The sequence below is a fragment of the Schistocerca gregaria genome, chromosome 5 (genome assembly GCF_023897955.1).
Source record: "Schistocerca gregaria isolate iqSchGreg1 chromosome 5, iqSchGreg1.2, whole genome shotgun sequence".
NCBI lineage: Eukaryota > Metazoa > Arthropoda > Insecta > Orthoptera > Acrididae > Schistocerca > Schistocerca gregaria.
Genome location: NC_064924.1, coordinates 171,573,742 through 171,592,816, shown reverse-complemented (window position 1 = coordinate 171,592,816; position 19,075 = coordinate 171,573,742). Strand labels below are relative to the sequence as shown.

Sequence of the window (19,075 nt, the reverse complement as noted above, 5' to 3'; positions counted from 1 at the left end):
TTTCCGGGCGGGAAGGAGCGCCTGGTCCCCGGCACGAATCCGCCCGGCGGACTTGTATCGAGGTCCGGTGAGCCGGCCAGTCAGTGGATGGTTTTTAGGCGGTTTTCCATCTGCCTCGGCGAATGCGGGCTGGTTCCCATTATTCCGCCTCAGCTACACTATGTCGGCGATCGCTGCGCAAACAAGTTCTCCACGTACGCGCACACCACCTTTACTCTACCAAGCATAGGGGTTGCATCCGTCTGGTGTGAGGCGTTCCCCAAGGGGGGGGGGGGGGGGGGGGAGAGGGGGAGGGGTCCACCATGGGCCGAACCGCACAATAACCCCGGGTTCGGTGTGGGGCGGCGGAGGGGTGAAATGGACTGCGGTGGTCGTCATGGGGTTGTGGACCACTAACTCTGCGGCGGGGACGCAGCCTCTCCGTCGTTTCTAGGTCCCCGGTTAACATACAATATAATACAAGGAAATTATTCCCGTATGCTTATTTGTCTCACCTTTGATTTTCAATATCTGCGTTGCTAATAATGATTTGTTTATGTGTTTCAACAGGTCCGTGGTTCGTACTCTTCCTCAAGTGATTGTGTTGTCAAGCTCTATTTAACATCCGGAAGGAAATTTTCACTCTACAACGGAATGTCCGCTGATATTAAACTTCCTGGCAGATTAAAACTGTGTGCCGGACCGAGACTCGAACTCGGGGCCTTTTCCTTTCGCGGTCAAGTGCTCTACCGACTGAGCTACCCAAGCACGACTCACGACCCTTCTTCACAGCCTTATTCCGCCAGCACCCCGCTCCTACCTTCCAAACTTCACAGGAGCTCTCCTGCGAAACTTGCAGAACTAGCATTCCTGGAAGAAAGGTTGGCAGGAGAGCTTCTGTGAAGTTTAGGAGGTACTGGTGGAATTAAGGCTTTGATGACAGGTCGGGAGTCGAGCTTGGGTAGCTCAGTCGGTAGAGCACTTACCCGCGAAAGGCGAAGGTCCCGAATTCGAGAATCGGTCCAGCACACAGTTCTAATCTGCCAGAAAGTTTCATATCTATTTAATGTAATTGAAAGCTGTCGCCTTCTTCTACCACCACGTCGCTATATTTTATACTTACGCTATTACAGTACAAATCACGAGTCTTTTCGAAGTTTATTGACAATGAATTCTTTACAAACGATTTAATAATTCTTAGAAAATACCATTAGCTGCACCTGACTTTTTATTTGTCATAATATTTGTATGAACTGAAAACAAATCAATCTTAGTGTCTGACAACGCAACTGATGTAAGGTCATTAACATTTGTAAAGAGGATCAATGGCAGGTGTCTGATGCCTAATCAGATGACTTCTGTAAGTCAGGGTCGCAGATTTCTTACGAGAAACACGCAGCAGGTTAACAGAAAAAAGAAACAGTAGTGTATCATGCTGTAGATAGCCATGCTCTTTTGTTCCTATATACTCGTACAGTCACTGTACAGTCATGGAATACCGCAAAATACGCTGGACGCTGCTGATACGAGACTATTTGCCAATTTTTCTCTCCACAGTGTTCGAGCATTCGTGAAATTAAGTGAGGACGTGCATATCTTTTTTTTTTTTTTTTAATCAGGTACAGAGACGGATAACAAGGATATGGCGAAAAACGTCATTTTCTCTCAGAACAGAACTGAAAACTGCGTAATTGGCGTAATTGCAGCTAGAACTTCGTTTATATTGTGAATGTTCTCTTTTCTTTAGAACAGATTTTATCGCAGACTGCGAGTATATGTAAGCGTTCGAAACAAATTGAAAGTATGTTGATTTTTATAAGGGCCAAAAAGGAGATTTAATTCAGCCTTTGCTTTTGATCCAACATTTTACGTGTTGGAGCAAAGTATCACTCAGATAGAATGGGCCTGCACGTAAATCTATATGCACATTCCGTGGATCATGCTGTCGAAAACTCTGTAGTGTAGAACATGTCTGGAGGTGTACAAATAAGAAACATTTTATCTGTAAAAGTATGACTAGATACTGGCTTCCCCTTGATAGGTCATCCACAGCTGTTGTAGAGATCATTCGTGGCTGATGACATCCGCATATATTTGTATTAAATTTTATTGCCCAATAAAAGGAAATCACAACCAGGTTTCATGACAACAGTCTCATCTTCAGGAGCATTTGAAATATTTCAACTAAATGTGATGGCTATACGTATTTTCAAACTCTAAAAAAACCAATAAACCCTACAGTAACATTATAAAGAGGGTACCACAATCACGTACATAGTATCCGTATACATTTGTAGCTCCGTTGTGTTTTATGTAGGTCCAGTTCCTCGAGAGTTCTCTCCGCGCTGCCGGAGAATATATGATATGAATTTTTTTGAGTACATGCCATGTGCCAGATAATCACTGCGTCACCCACTTATAGTTGACTTTTATGTATATTCTGTACCTATTGTGGTATCCTCTTTATGTTATTACATATTTTATTAGTTTTCTTAGAGCTACATAATATTAATAGCCGTCACATTTAGTTTTAATTTTTCAGATGCACTGGAAGACGGGACTGTTCTTCTGAAACATGGTTGTCCTTTCCTTTCATTGGACAATAAGATTTAATACAAGTATATGCGGATGTTATCAATCATGAATACACGCTGAATATTTACGTAATTGTATTTTTACTTTAATCTTGACCAACAATAAACATTAAGAAATATAATCCTACAAGAACAGATATTATCTATTCATAGGTGTATGAATATAAGGAGCATCTAATAAACACTAAATCAATTTGTTTTCCAAATTTTCATTTCTGCTGCCAGTAACTTTAATTCACAAGGGCAGCTACAGCATTTTTATGGCTGCGAACTTTTTGTGTAGGAGAATTATTACTTCGTCGACAGTGAAAATCATGTTTTATTCCTTGTGCTATATTTATGTCTTCGTCAATTTTTTTCAAAGTATGAGTTCTTCATAGACAATTTCGTAAGAGAGTAATCTCATATATTTGAAGCTACTATTCAGATGCCAAGTTTTTCAAACAGTTGCCTACATGAGGTTCCAGGATGGACGATACATATTGTCCTTACAGGATGTTTCTATGCAGTAAATCATTTTTGCCACATGTGGTATTTCTATAGAAAATTAATCCACACGATATTTATGAACGGAACTGAGCAAAGTAAAAAAAAGAGGACTTTGTTATGGTGCTTTCATCACTAATCAGCAGTCATACGTAAGACATATATTACTGAACTCCAACATTTGAAAAGATCTGTTGAGTGATGTTCAGTTCAACTTATGATCAGTTTGCATGTTTAAGTACGGTACTTTGTACGTTCGGTTTTACATGTTTCCTTTTCTCCATGCTCTATGTTTGCTGATGGTGATGCATCCTGCTTTATGCAGAATTCAATGAACTGTGTTTTTTCTAAGTGAGAGGCTGTTTATCAAGAATAAACAAAAAAAATTCTGATTCTTTCAGTTCTTGTCTCTTGTACTGAGAAACCTGTAGAGGGTTTGCATCTTGACCATCAGTGTAAGAAGGAAGATCATTTACACATAAGAATGGTCTCAGTATTGAACCTTGTGGGACATGAGTAGTAATTTATCTCCAGTCGGAATCAGATTAATTACAGAGACAAATCTCGTTCTTATTTCTAGCTTCAGCCACAAATCTCGTCCTACAGCAATTATGGAATGTTATAATTTTTCAACTCATGACCAATTACCAGTAATGTAATAAAGTTACAAAGAGGCACATTTGTTTCAGAGCTGACACTGGACGACATAGCGGCCCAGGCTTTCGCGTTCTACCTCGGCGGCTTCGAGACGTCATCCACCACAATGAGTTTCGCCCTGCACGAGCTGGCGGTCAACCCAGACATCCAGCGGAAGCTACAGGAGGAAATCGACAGTGTCCTGGAGAAGGGGGGAGAGGGCCTGACGTATGATGCCATCAGCCAGATGAGCTACCTCGAGAAGGTCGTATCTGGTAAGAGACACAGATCTGCTTATGGACCACTGCTCTAGCCTAGTACATGCCCAACCCTTATACGAATTAATGCTTTATAAATCTTTAACATACATTATCGTTGTCTGCTTCTTCTTCCTTCAAGGATTAGGGTGTTTCTTTTTAGAAACTCACTCCATTGCTTGAGTGTCTGCTTTTCCTCTTTCCCTAATTAGTCGATAGGTTGTTATTCTTCAAATTTTCATATACACTGTAGATAGGGAGCGTGACATTATTTGTTTAGATCTGGTTTAGCAGTTATTTCACCCTAAATTCTTCCATTTTGTTATTAATGCAAGTATGATGTAACAGCGTACGTCTTTTGATATTCATAAATTTCATTTCTACTGCTTGAATTTTACTTTCATCAGCTTTGAAGATAATCCATGTGTCAAACACGGTACAGCAATATTGGAATTTTGTACAATTTGGTACTATTTTATAAAGTTTAAAGTTTGTTTCTTTATCAATGACACAAACTTGTTTTAACCTTTTACTTCTGTCTCATAAAAACAATGTGTCGACGCAAAATAAACTTTTACGTAAATAGTATTCGTGAATAATATGGCCTTACAGAAAACATTTTGCCGTAAGTAGTATTTCTTGCCTTACGCAAGTTTTTTCTTCTACTGTTTCCGAAAATTATATTGTCTAACGTGGAACTACAACAGGTACATTCTCTTTATAAAGCGCAGCACCATTATGTTTTTCTTCTTCTCTTCACGTATTAGACTTTAAGCCTTGCTTCAGTTACTGTCTACCCATCTCTACTTAAATACTTAGACTGTCATATAAACTGACAGGAACTCGAGTAATGCCCCTAGCACAAATCACGTCGCAATCTTCAACCCTCTGCCTTCTTTAATTTCCCAGACATGTAATATCGAAGTTTGAGCATCATTAGTGGGCTTTTATTACCTTTCTTGTTACCACACACTGTGGTTACCCAGGAGTTTTGTGTTTTTTATTGCAGTTGTTTTCTTTCACAGGTCGTCATTTTTTTCTGGTCCCGCATTTTCTTCACTGTGAAGACCTGCACTAAGTGACTTTCACTGTCACTGTTTACAAACTACAGTCACAGTGAATGCCACTTTGAGCAGGACTTCACAGTGAAGATAATGGGGGAACCAGAAAAAAATTATAAGCTGTAAAAGAAGACAACTGCAAAAAATAACATGAAAGTCCAGGAAAACCACAGCATGTGGTAACAAGAAAGATAATAAAAGCCCACTGATGATGCTGAAACTTCAGTGAAACATTCCTAGGAAATAAAGGAAAAGATAAAAATTGTGTTTTGCTCAAGGCGGACCCTCTCCAAAAACAAATGTGTTTGAAAGCAAACACAGTAGAAGATCTTCAACCTCAGGATGATTAGTAACATTTGTTCTCTGCAATCAACAGTGCATGTCATGCTACATCAGAACCAACTTCTAGTATGTATAAATTTAATTTACAAATCAAACAGTATAATAGTTAAAGCAATCGGTCAGTTAGTTATCGTGTGCTTATTACCGAACTCGGAATATAGAAAGCGGTGGATTCATGAAACTGTACCACAAGCCTTATTATTGCCTAGATTTAAATCTACATTAACTTACTTAATACAGGGAAAATCGCGTACGTACGTTGGCTATGTGTTGTGCAATAAGTGTTATATATTGTTTTGTGTCACAGTAGTTTGCTGAGTTCGAATCGAAACTTGAAATCGCCCCCAATATTTGCACAATGGTCTATACCAATGAGCTAAAAGTATTCCAAGTCATTTTTCAGTTCAGTGTGAGAACTTGATGCGCGGAAAAACTCTTCGAGTGGAGCTATTTCCTAAGACTCTCGAGCTTTCGACAGTTGTCTCTGCCCTCATCATCAGAAGACAAAAACTACAGACTGTCATAGTTGACATCACGTTCCGCTTATGCAGGGTGGTCCATTGATCGTGACCGGGCCAAATATCTCACGAAATGAGCGTTTTCGTTTGATGCTTCCTTCGTGAGATATTTTGCCCGGTCACTATCAATGGACCACCCTGTATAGGTATGTAAGCTGGGCCTAGAGCATTCCAGCTTCTGGTAGCTTCAGCGCGCAGTGAAAATGCGTGACGTGTTGGAACGATGGGCCGGTGCTAAGACTGAAATTGATTCTCTCACCTCCCTGTTTGCTTTTGTTTCAACTCTGTGTCCAGAGCCTGCCCCCAAGCCGTGTACCTGTGGTTTCCTTTGAAATTATTGCAAATTAATCTAATCTCACGTGCCTCTTTTGTAATAAAGTCCACTTATAAACAAAATATTCGTCTTTTAAATTTGTATTTTATATCTGTTCTCCAGCAACGTTCAGCCACAGCCGACTTTCCATGCTCGCCTACTGTATCTTCTTCCTCCGATTTCACGAATGGTATGAGGGACAATGTACGGTATCTTATCGGGTAATTCCCTTCCTTTTTTTCTCGAAATATTGTCTTGAAAACACTAGGCAGAAAATTATGCTAGTGGTAGAATGGTACTTCTAGGTATCTAGAAAGGAGGGGAAACGATGTGTTACGTTGATAAAAGTTATATTTACGGTAATTTGTGAAAAGTGGTACCTACGGCTATTTGTTTTCGATTATCACGAAAGAACTGAATTCATACCACGATTTCATTATGCCTATAATGAAGAGCAGCAATCCATTGCTTCTTTTCTCTCACTATTCTGCGGCCTCGCTTCCGTCACCATCGTCACTGTTTTCAGTCTCAGATAACACATCTATCTTCTTCATTTTCACTATTCCACAACATGTCGGCCTCAGAACCGTCAACTTCACAGGAAATTCCAGCTTTTTAAAACTCTTCTTTAACAACGTCCACATTAATTTTCTCTCATGCCAGATTATCCTGTCGCACATCTTCGATATTGATGGCTTCCTTATCTCGTCCCCTGGAGTCAGCTGATGAGATCCCACCACCATCCATTCTGAATACAGATGTTCTTTGAAAGGTTTGTTGAAGCTGACACCTAAAGGTTGAAGATGGAATTTAAATCTCCAGGGATGATGACAGGATGGGAATTCATCCGTTTCACTTTCTGCTTTACAGTTCCCACAAGATGAGATCGGCAACCAACCAGGACGAGGAGGGACTTCTTTTGTAATAATGATTCTGGTTGTCATCCCCAAACTTTCTCCAACGAATCCACCATCGAATCTTCTGTTATCCTGCCTTTTTCCTGAACTCGTCTGTGAATTCTTTGCAGGGTGGCCTCCTTTGGTAATGACTTCCTTTTAAAGATGGCGTATGGTGGAAGTCTGCTGTAATGCACGTCACTGTGCATCTTAGTTTCTCCTCTCCAGTCGTCTTCACAGGGACACTTTTGGAGCCAGTTGGAACAATGGTGGTATTGTATGGCATATCAAAAAACACTGGCGTCTGGTTAGCGTTGCCAACCTGGGAGAGCGAATAGTCATATTGCTGTCGCACTTGTATTACGTAACGATGGAACTCGGATTACCTTATCTGTGTAGTCTCGAGGTAAACGCTGGCACAAATATGTTCTTTTGACTGAGACTTTGCCCTCACGTAATACGAATCAACCCAACCAATACCTGTTTTAAAATCCTTTCTGTCAATGTTTAGCGTGGCTGCTATCTCGCGAGCTTTGTTCTGAATCATCTCGCAAGTGACAGCACAACCATCTTTCCGAAGTTCATTGGCATAAGCAATTACACCATTATCAACTTCGGTATATTTTCCTGTTTTAGGTGCACGGAAAGATTTGGAGCTTTCCTTTGCAGTCATGTGTTTTTCTTTTTGTCTCCGCCAACACCGTGTTGAATTAGGATCAACGGAGATATGTCTTCCTTCAGCTTTCACTCCGTTTGTATCGGCGTAAGATAACACATTTAATTTATGTTGAATATTTCGACATTATGACGACTTGTAACAAACTGATATAAAAATACGACTGCAACGGCACTTTTGTAATTTACGTTATTTACGGTATGTTGTGACAATGGAAATATTTTTATGCCGACTACCGCTGCGTCCACTGTTGTTCATTGTCAAGTCAGTTGAAGGTCGCTCCAGGAAGAACGAACCAGGAGAGGGAATTAAGCGCAATATTAATAAAATAAATGAAAAGTTGTAGGAGAGGGGAATAAGCGAGGAGGAAGCTTATACAAAAAATACGATAATATGTTGCCCGACTGTTGTTCGAAAGTACGCCGTAACTCCTCTAGCATTACTTAACTCTAGTTGTCGATACCAGTATTATTATTTTTTTCGAATTTTGGACACGTCAGTATTATCTCAGTTGCTTTTCTGAAAACCTTATGCACAGTATGTTATATTTCAAGCTAAAATTTATGAAAAGGAATTATGTTATAATCGATAAGTACTAGTTCTGAATGTACAGTTAAAATTATTTATTTCAGAAACATTTCAAATTGCGAATTATTTGCACACTTAAAATTTCTATTATTAATTACTCAATTCTGTACTGTTTGCTATGTTTATTTCTGGATTCATTTACAAAATAATATTCGAAGTCAATAATGTAACGAAAGCTAGCAGGAACTCATTTGTTAAGAAAAATTTTAAGCCCATTGGATAGTGTGACGTATTTTTGTATCCTAGGTGTGAACAATATAATTTCGGCTTTGTTAATGTGAATAATCAAAATACTGCTATGATATACTAAATTCAGCGGAAAAAAAAATTTACGTAAAGAATTCTTCAACAACAATCTTCCAATTTATCAAGTCCAAACCAATCTTGACGGCCTGATGACAGACTTTCAGCTTCAAGCATCAGACCCTCTAGACAAGTAGAACTGCAGCCATCTCAACATGACAAGTTAACTAAACTTGAAAGTTTGTTGTAATCTTCGCTTGTCTCAAATCTTCATAAAAGACTTTGCTTATTCATTACTTCGACTGGGCGTTGTTTAACATGGACAATAGATGGAAGATAGAAGGAGCTGGGAGATGACAGCTCTCTCGGAATTCGCACAGTAATCCTCTCAGCGATGCACAATGTCTACCTTGTATCATCTGGCACTAGAGTCTGTTGAGCATCCCCATAACGCTCTCGCACCAACTATACGATTCCGTGACGAAACGCACTCCATTCCTCGGTTCTTCACCACCTCCTACTGATCCAACATAATAAGGGTCCCATACAGATGAGCAAAAGAATTCGTCGAACACATGTTTTTCACTCCATTTCTTTCGTGGATGAATTATAAATTCTGAAGATTCTCCCAATGAAAGCCTGACAACTGCTTTTCCTACAACTATGATTGTAATCTTACCACGTTAGGTCGCTCCGGATGGTTATTTCTAGGTATTTTATGGTAACTGCTGCTTCCAGTCAGTTGTCGCCGGTATTGATTTTTAGTTAATGGCTGCTAATAACAATAAATACTGTGTGTGTGAATCGCAGAGACGCTGCGGAAGTACCCCATTGTGCCGATACTGAATCGCGAGTGCGGCGTGGACTACAAATTCGCCGGCAGCAACATGGTCATTCCCAAGGGCACACCGGTGATGATCTCCGTGTTTGGGCTTCACCGAGACCCCGAGCACTACCCGGACCCCGAGCGCTTCGACCCCGAAAGGTTCACTGAAGAGGCGAAGGCCAAGAGGCATCCCTACGTCTACATTCCGTTTGGAGAGGGCCCGAGAAACTGCATAGGTGAGTACTCACATATTCAATTAAGGCTATCAGCGTAATACCGCACGAGATATAAACATGAGGTAAAATTATTACACTACTGGCCATTAAAATTGCTACACCACGGAGATGACGTGCTACAGACGCGAAATTTAACCGACAGGAACAACAAGCTGCGATATGCGAACGATTAGCTTTTCAGAGCATTCACATAATGTTGGCGCCGGTGGCGACACCTACAACGTGCTGACACGAGGAAAGTTTCCAACCGATTTCTCATACACGAACAGCAGTTGACCAGCGTTTCCTGGTGATACGTTGTTGTGATGCCTCGTGTAAGGAGGAGGAATGCGTACTATCACGTTCCCGACTTTGATAAAGGCCGGATTGTAGCCTATCGCGATTGCGGTTTATCGTATGGTGACATTGCTGCTCGCGTTGGTCGAGATCCAATGACTGTTAGCAGAATATGGAATCGGTGGGTTCAGGAGGGTAAGACGGAACTTCGTGCTGGATCCCAACGGCCTCGTATCACAAGCAGTCGAGATGACAGACATCTTATCCGCATGACTGTAACGGATCGTGCAGCCACGTCTCGATCCCTGAGTCAAGGGATGGGGACGTTTGCAAGACAACAACCATCTGCACGAACAGTTCGACGACGTTTGCAGCAGCATGGACTATCGGCTCGGAGACCATGGCTGCGGTTACCCTTGACGCTGCATCACACACAGGAGCGCCTGCGATTGTGTTCTCAACGACGGACCTGGGTGCACGAATAGCAAAACGTCGTTTTTTTTCCGGATGAATCAAGATTCTGTTTACAGCATCATGATGGTCGCATCCGTGTTTTGCGACATCGCGGTAAAAGCACATTATAAGCGTATATTCGTCATCGCCATGCTGACGTATCACCGGGCTTGATAGTATGAAGTGCCATTGGTTACACGTCTCGGTCATCTCTTGTTCACACTGACGGCACTTTGAAGAGTGGATGTTACATTTCAGATGTGTTACGGCCAGTGGCTCTACCCTTCATTCGATCCCTGGGAAACCCTACATGTCAGCAGGATAATGCACGACCGCTTGTTGCAGGTCCCGTACGGGCCTTTCTGGATACAGAAAATGTTCGACTGCTGGCCTGGTGAGCACATTCTCCAGATCTCTCACCAACTGAAAACGTCTGGTCAATGGTGGCCGAGCAACTGGCTCGTCACAATACGCTAGTCACTGCTCTTGATGAGCTGTGGTATCGTGTTGAAGTTGCATGGGCAGCTCTACCTGTGTGCGCCCACGCCATCCAAGTTCTGTTTGACTCAATGTCCAGGCGTATCAAGGCCGTTATTATGGTCAGACGTTGTTGTTCTGGGTACTGATTTGTGAGGATCTAGGCACCCAAGTTGCGTGAAAATGTAATCACATGTCAGTTCTATTATATTGTCCAATGAATACCCGTTTATCATCTGCATTTTTTCTTGGTGTAGCAATTTTAATGGCCAGTAGTGTATATAATGTGTATGCCGGGAAGGTGGTTTGATAAGTCTAGTAAGAAAGCTAGGATAAATGTTTATTTTGTAAACAACTCACCTTAATACTCGGCATATTTTCCTTTGAGAGATATGCAAGTGCACATGATCCATCAATCAGCTTTTTCGTCCCATCAGAAAAACAGGTTCTGTCAAACTTTACGAAATACTCACTGACTGCAACTAGCACTTCCTCATTTGATGAAAATTTCTTCCCAGCAAGCTAACATTTCATGTTGCGGAAATGGAAGAAGTTACTTGAGACTATGTCTGGTGAACAGGATGGATGAGGAACTAATTCAAGGCCCAAGTCGTCAGCTTTCGCCCGTGGTATTACTGATGTACGGAATGATGCATTATGCTGGTGGAAGAGCACTGTTTTGCCTGCCATCACTGGTCATTTTTTTAGCCAAAGCAAGTTTCAAACCATCCAACAATGAAGGATAATAGGGTCCAGTTCTGATTCTGCCTTTTTCCAAGAGATCTATGAGGACTACTCCTTATGAATCCCAAAAAACAGTGCCATCACCTTACCAGCTGTCAAAATGGTCTTTACCTTCTTTGGCGCACTTTCAGCTGCCTTTGACCATTGTTTTGACTGCTGTTTTCACTCCTGATTTATAATACAGGATCCAGGACAGTCACAAACAGACGCAAAAACTCTTGCAGACTGCGATTAAAAATTTACAGATATTGTGTTGAAATGTTGTGCTGGATGCACTTTTGGTTGACTGTGAGCATATTGCGGCGCCCAATCACACATAGCCGGTTCATAGCCAAATCTCCATGCAGGGTACCAAGCACTCGCTCATTTCCGATGCCTACAGTCTCAGTATCAACACTCTCACGAATTTTTACTTGGCGGTCTTGCAGTACCATTGCTTGGATTTTGTCAATGCTTTCCTTCGTGGTGACCTCTGTTGGGGGGGCCAGAACATGCTTGGTCGTAGGTGCAAGTTCAAGCTCTTTTAAATTCATTAATACAAAAGTAAACGGTCTTCAACGACGGTCCAGAGTTCGTGTGAACTTCATCCACGTCTGTTTTGATTTGTGCGGTGGTCCAGTACTTCTAATGAAAACGTTTAATACCAGAAACGGTCTAAGGCGCTGCAGTCATGGACTGTGCGGCAGATCCCGGAGGAGGTTCGAGTTCTGCCTCAGGCATGGGTGTGTGTGTTTGTCCTTAGGATAATTTAGGTTAAGTAGTGTGTAAGCTTAGGGACTGATGACCTTAGCAGTTGAATCCCATAAGATTTCACACACATTTGAACATTTTTAATAGCATCAGACTCTGTTTTCCCCATTTTAGGTCGCAGTCGATACACATCAGTTCTTACAGCTATCAACAAGGAACTGTACCCTGTACGTTGTTGAAATTCTTTATAGGATCCTTAGAATAATCAAGCTTACCAACCATGAGGGCGCAACAAACGTGTTCCACGTTTTCACGGAAATTTACCAGACTTATCGACCCACCATATCTTACGAAGGTGCAAAAAGTTCTTTTTCAGGGACATCAAAAGCAAAACGTTTCAAGACCGAATCTTATCCATCTTTAATTACTATACAGAGGCGTGCACAGAGACTATCTCGATCTCGCCCTTAAAAGATGTATAATATTTATTACACATACTTCACAGTACGATCGCATTACCAATTACACTCCTGGAAATTGAAATAAGAACACCGTGAATTCATTGTCCCAGGAAGGGGAAACTTTATTGACACATTCCTGGGGTCAGATACATCACATGATCACACTGACAGAACCACAGGCACATAGACACAGGCAACAGAGCATGCACAATGTCGGCACTAGTACAGTGTATATCCACCTTTCGCAGCAATGCAGGCTGCTATTCTCCCATGGAGACGATCGTAGAGATGCTGGATGTAGTCCTGTGGAACGGCTTGCCATGCCATTTCCACCTGGCGCCTCAGTTGGACCAGCGTTCGTGCTGGACGTGCAGACCGCGTGAGACGACGCTTCATCCAGTCCCAAACATGCTCAATGGGGGACAGATCCGGAGATCTTGCTGGCCAGGGTAGTTGACTTATACCTTCTAGAGCACGTTGGGTGGCACGGGATACATGCGGACGTGCATTGTCCTGTTGGAACAGCAAGTTCCCTTGCCGGTCTAGGAATGGTAGAACGATGGGTTCGATGACGGTTTGGATGTACCGTGCACTATTCAGTGTCCCCTCGACGATCACCAGAGGTGTACGGCCAGTGTAGGAGATCGCTCCCCACACCATGATGCCGGGTGTTGGCCCTGTGTGCCTCGGTCGTATGTAGTCCTGATTGTGGCGCTCACCTGCACGGCGCCAAACACGCATACGACCATCATTGGCACCAAGGCAGAAGCGACTCTCATCGCTGAAGACGACACGTCTCCATTCGTCCCTCCATTCACGCCTGTCGCGACACCACTGGAGGCGGGCTGCACGATGTTGGGGCGTGAGCGGAAGACGGCCTAACGGTGTGAGGGACTGTAGCCCAGCTTCATGGAGACGGTTGCGAATGGTCCTCGCCGATATCCCAGGAGCAACAGTGTCCCTAATTTGCTGGCAAGTGGCGGTGCGGTTCCCTACGGCACTGCGTAGGATCCTACGGTCTTGGCGTGCATCCGTGCGTCGCTGCGGTCCGGTCCCAGGTCGACGGGCACGTGCACCTTCCGCCGACCACTGGCGACAACATCGATGTACTGTGGAGACCTCACGCCCCACGTGTTGAGCAATTCGGCGGTACGTCCACCCGGCCTCCCGCATGCCCACTATACGCCCTCGCTCAAAGTCCGTCAACTGCACATACGGTTCACGTCCACGCTGTCGTGGCATGCTACCAGTGTTAAAGACTGCGATGGAGCTCCGTATGCCACGGCAAACTGGTTGACACTGACGGCGGCGGTGCACAAATGCTGCGCAGCTAGCGCCATTCGACGGCCAACACCGCGGTTCCTGGTGTGTCCGCTGTGCCGTGCGTGTGATCATTGCTTGTACAGCCCTCTCGCAGTGTCCGGAGCAAGTATGGTGGGTCTGACACACCGGTGTCAATGTGTTCTTTTTTCCATTTCCAGGAGTGTATTTCACAGAACTAGTCTGGTTGTATGCAGTCCTAAAGAGTGAAGTTTTGTTTGCGTTTTCAACTCCTTTGCATTTGCAGCTTCAAACATATCTACACAAAGCTAGCATTTCTTCGTCAGGAAAATTCGCAAGACACCAGATCGTTACATTCTACGTTACTTTCCATCAAAGAAGGTATACATTTTCTCAACTTGGGAAACAAAAGTAATGGCTTGTCTTTCGATCTAATAGTAAAATTTTGTTTTCTCTCAATGCTTACTATCTTGGAAACTGAAGGAGGCTTCCTACTGCCACGAAACTATAGATTTAATGGGTTATTTATTTTGAAGAAATCTTAATGTGCGTCTGTAGCGTGCTATATCTGCAGTTCCAATGCGACTTCGTTGAAACCACTTCATCCACTCTTAAGCAGTCTTGATTTCGGGTATAGAGCCCTTATGGACTTACTCGATGATGATGATGATAGAACCCTTATGGACTTACTCGATGATGATGATGATGATGATGTTCGGTTTGTGGGGCGCTCACCTGCGCGCTCATCTGCGGTCGTACAAAGTCCCAATTTTTACACAGTGCAATTTATTACACAATCCAATCTAGCCACTGTCACGAATGATGATGATGACGATGAAATGATGAGGACAACACAAACACCCAGTCCCCGGGCAGAGAAAAATCCCCAACCTCGCTGGGAATCGAACTTGGGACTCGAATCCGGGACCGTGTAATGGCAGAGGCAGCAATGCTAGCCACTAGACCACGAGCTGCGGACGACTTACTCAATTCACCTTTAATTTGGTACGCTGGCCACGTTTGAAATGAAAATGATATTTCATTGCATAACAAGCATATGCCCATTTTTATGAAAATTCTAACACCGATCACTTCAAATCGGTTAGAGAAAAGCAACTATGAATTCCACTCGTTTAAAAGTTAAAAAAAAACTACTCAAAGAATTAACCAAATTTCTTCCTGTTTCGTATAAATTTTCCTCGTTTGTCTACACTCCCACGTGGCTCATTGGTTCGGGTTCAGTAACTGCGCGTATCAGTGACGATTGATAAATTTGTCCGCTATTATACTTCGCTGATGTTCTTTGATATGTGTGGTGCCCACACTTTAATGCCTACGGGTCTTCGTGCACCTCACATAACGGTAGACATCGATATTAATTCGGTGTCTGCGATTCAGGTCGTCAGTGTCACAAATGAATAAATAATCCATTGCCCTGCTTTAATACGGTTGTAGCCATTGTTCTCACAACGATCTATTCTGTTGTACGTCTGAGAAACGTAGTTGCTCAAAGGTCACTTGTTGCTCAAGGAGATGAGTATAAAAGGTGCAGGTATTTAAAGCATTCAAAATATCTTTAATGGAATATAAACAGAGTGAAAATATGTCCACCACATACTGCATAAAATGTGTATATAATATTTCTCCAGAAGTTGAAAGGGGAAACAAGTGTAGGGTCTACTAAGATGTCTGCAACAATTTTGAAGAAAAAAAAGGCGAGCTTAAGCACTACCTAATTTAAAATCACGGCTGTCAGTAAAATAAAAGATCAGGGTAGAACTTAACAATTTTCTGAAATAAAATAGAAGTGTGCATTTAGGTATTACACTTACGAAAGACAAGAGATGCTGCGCCAGAAAGAATTGAAATAGCGAAATCTATTTTTACACGAAGATGGTAACTACTTCTAAATAAGTCACTTAAGTGGGGAACCGAAGCAACAGTTTGTTGATATGTTTGTCCGGAGTGTTCTGCTATATGGCTATGATAAGCTTGATACTGGTGACTATTGGTAAGAAGGCCTTAAGTAGATGGAAACGTGGCTGTCGAGAAGATGAACGGAGGGCAACTAGGCAGGTAACGAGTCCAATTTGAAGTTTCAAAAGGAAGAAAAAAGTTTCGGGATCATTATTCTGAAGAACTTTTTTCATCATTTATTTGGGGACAAGAGCTATGTACAAAACCAAAATCGTTGGCAAAGAAAAATTTCGGTTAAAGTGGGAGGGAGGGCCACAGCAAAAAATAACGAAAGATGTTCTATGTAATACAAGCAAAACTTTTTTAAAATATTTCGGTTAGGGCATACTTAACCTCAACAGCTATAAAAATTTTGTTCACAAACAATGATTTCTAAGTTTGTGACCGCTTCAACTTTTCTTTTCCAAACATACCACAGATTTCTCATCGTCGAACAGCCTGTTTGATTAACAATTATGCTTGTGTGTCCACTGAAGCCTTTGTGTGGTGTCCAGTCTGCAAAATTTTCTAGAAAACTCTTTTAACAGCTGGGCATACTTACAGCAGCCTTACTGTACATTTACATCCACACGAAGCTTGTTGTCAACAGTCCCTCAGTTCATAGCAACAGCAACATTTGGCTCTGAGCACTATGCGACTTAACTTCTGAGGTCATCAGTCGCCTAGAACTTAGAACTAATTAAACCTAACTAACCTAATGGCATCACACACATCCATGCCCGAGGCAGGATTCGAACCTGCGACCGTAGCGGTCGTTCGGCTCCAGACTGTAGCTCCTAGAACCGCCAGGCCACTCCGGCCGGCTCAACAACTTTTATAAGTAATTATAATTGTAGAACGGCAGATGACTTACACTGCTCTTCACGCAGCCTTAGCGTGACGCAGCAAGAATGAACTATTTAGCAATAAGACTTTGACCACCCATCCAGTGATGTAAAGAATTTAATAGGTTAATCCACATATATTATAAAAATGGATGTGTGTGTGTTTGTGTGTGTGTGTGTTCCACAAGTCCTCCTAAACCACTGGAGCGATTTCAACCAAACATCCTTCACTGTCAGGAAACAATCGTCGTGGGGGAAGAACCACCTACCTAACACAGTTCAGGAGACACAACGTCATAAATAACGAAAAATTGCCTCATCGCGCACGACCTAATTATTAATTCTGTACTACTAACTGTAATCGCAATACATTTCACAGACAGTGTCCACAAATGCCGCCAAATGCACCTACAAAAGTATATCATGGTACCACACATAGTTCAAGAGATGCGTAAAAAACTGTCTCATTGTCCATTATGTTTACCTTTATTTCTCTTTTTCTACTAACTTTATTCTTAACACATTTTTCCAACAGTATCAACATATGCCGCAGAAGGTACCTACAAAATTACATCATTCTATGATACATACATCAAAAGTATGAAGCTATAAAGAACGAGTTGCTTGAAAAACTGCCGCATCATGCTTGAGGTTTAAATTTGCTGCTCCTTTGCTACAAACTCCATTCACAACATAATTTGCAGACAGTATCCGCATATGCTTCTGAATATACCTACAAAATTATATCATTATATAAGACACAGATCAGCGGATATGACGTCATGAACACTGAGATGGTGAAAAATTGCCGCAGCATGCAGGAAGTTTCAATAGATTTATCCTTCACCACTAAGACACTCGACAGTCGAGTCAAATAATGAAAATTCCCGACACCTAACAGTGCTTCTGACTGTACTCAACTGCTAAGCGCAAACCGTTGTAGGCGAAAATGGAAATGAAATTTTTTCGGTACTTCACTAGAAACACAGTTAATTTTTGTTTTCGTTTCTAATACGAAATTGCCAAAACGAATACTCGGGCAATGCTGAGTCTGCAAGCTAATACATAACAAAATTAACTTCAAACATATATTGAAATAATATCTTCTTGATTAGTCGTTCTGCTCCATTGAAGAATTTCTGAATATATGTTTGAGAGAGATACAGAGGGAGTTTGAACACTGTTAAGTATAAATTACTGTATCTAAAAAAGTTACTTCGGACGATCATGTAAATGGTCAGCATTATTCCATTTTTTTTTTTTTTAAATTAAGAAGCGTGCTATAATCCAATAATTTTGAAACTGTCTCGTTCCATATCACAGCGAAAAATCGCGGTTGAGATGGATGGGATGCTCAAATAACTGTGCTGAAATAAACTTTCTGTTCCAGGAATGCGATTTGGTCTGCTCCAAACCAAAGTGGGCCTCGTGCAGATACTCTCCAAGTTCAACGTTGAGACCTGCGACAAGACGAGAGCGAATCTGCGCTTCAGCGCGAAATCCTTCAATCTGGGCTCTGCTGACGGCATACAACTGAAACTGACAAAGCGGAGCTAGTCACGAAGACAAGTTATCACTTGTGCTTCAGCAGCAGCTGTTCATCTCATATGGACTCGTGTGTTCTTCTGACGAATCTGAAACCTTTCAGTAGGAAGAAGTGGCACAAACATATCGCTCATTACGTGTACCCTTCCCTTTCCTATCACTTTGTTTTCACACTGTGATCGAAAATCAAGTTTTTATCATACAATTTCTTTCGTGTTAATTGTTTTTGTACATTTATGCTTTTGACTTTATTAATAAACTCTATAACAGAACACCATAACTCTTCCCCTTTGGCAAGTGTTGCCTGGCACAAGAAACAAATAATTTTACTACTGTTATTTAAGAAAGAAATATTGTTGACAGTAATGCTGAGTAAGGTAATGTGAATGTTTATGACAGTCTGTGTGTTGGTTACCGAAACCCTTTTGAAATCTACATCTGTGCCTCTAACTGTGATTGCTCTTCAAACTACAGTGTTGAGGCATATCTTAATAACTATCCACAAATCCAATCCATTGCAGTCAAACCTGGCTGTATGAGACCTCATTAAATGAGTAAACTGTAACGCCTGGGGTCCGGACGGTAGGTCGTCGAGGTCAGGATCTTGATGGACCACCACCCCTGGACGTCGGGTGTGAGATCGCCTTTCTGGCACCCGGAACCACTAATGAAACATCGTTATCGTAGTAGACATTT

At 42.0% G+C, this 19,075-nt stretch overlaps 1 protein-coding gene across 1 annotated transcript in view; it reads left to right on the top strand.

The window, feature by feature from the left end:
* LOC126272308 (cytochrome P450 6k1-like) overlaps positions 1 to 18,651 on the top strand; it is a 63,274-nt gene extending 44,623 nt beyond the window's left edge. Inside the window, exons 6-8 of the mRNA XM_049975082.1 lie at positions 3,749 to 3,970; positions 9,400 to 9,651; positions 18,225 to 18,651. Coding sequence (XP_049831039.1) covers positions 3,749 to 3,970; positions 9,400 to 9,651; positions 18,225 to 18,391 — 641 coding nt within the window. The 3' untranslated portion in view covers positions 18,392 to 18,651. The remainder of the gene's footprint in view (positions 1 to 3,748; positions 3,971 to 9,399; positions 9,652 to 18,224) is intronic.
* The last annotated feature ends 424 nt before the right edge of the window (positions 18,652 to 19,075 follow it).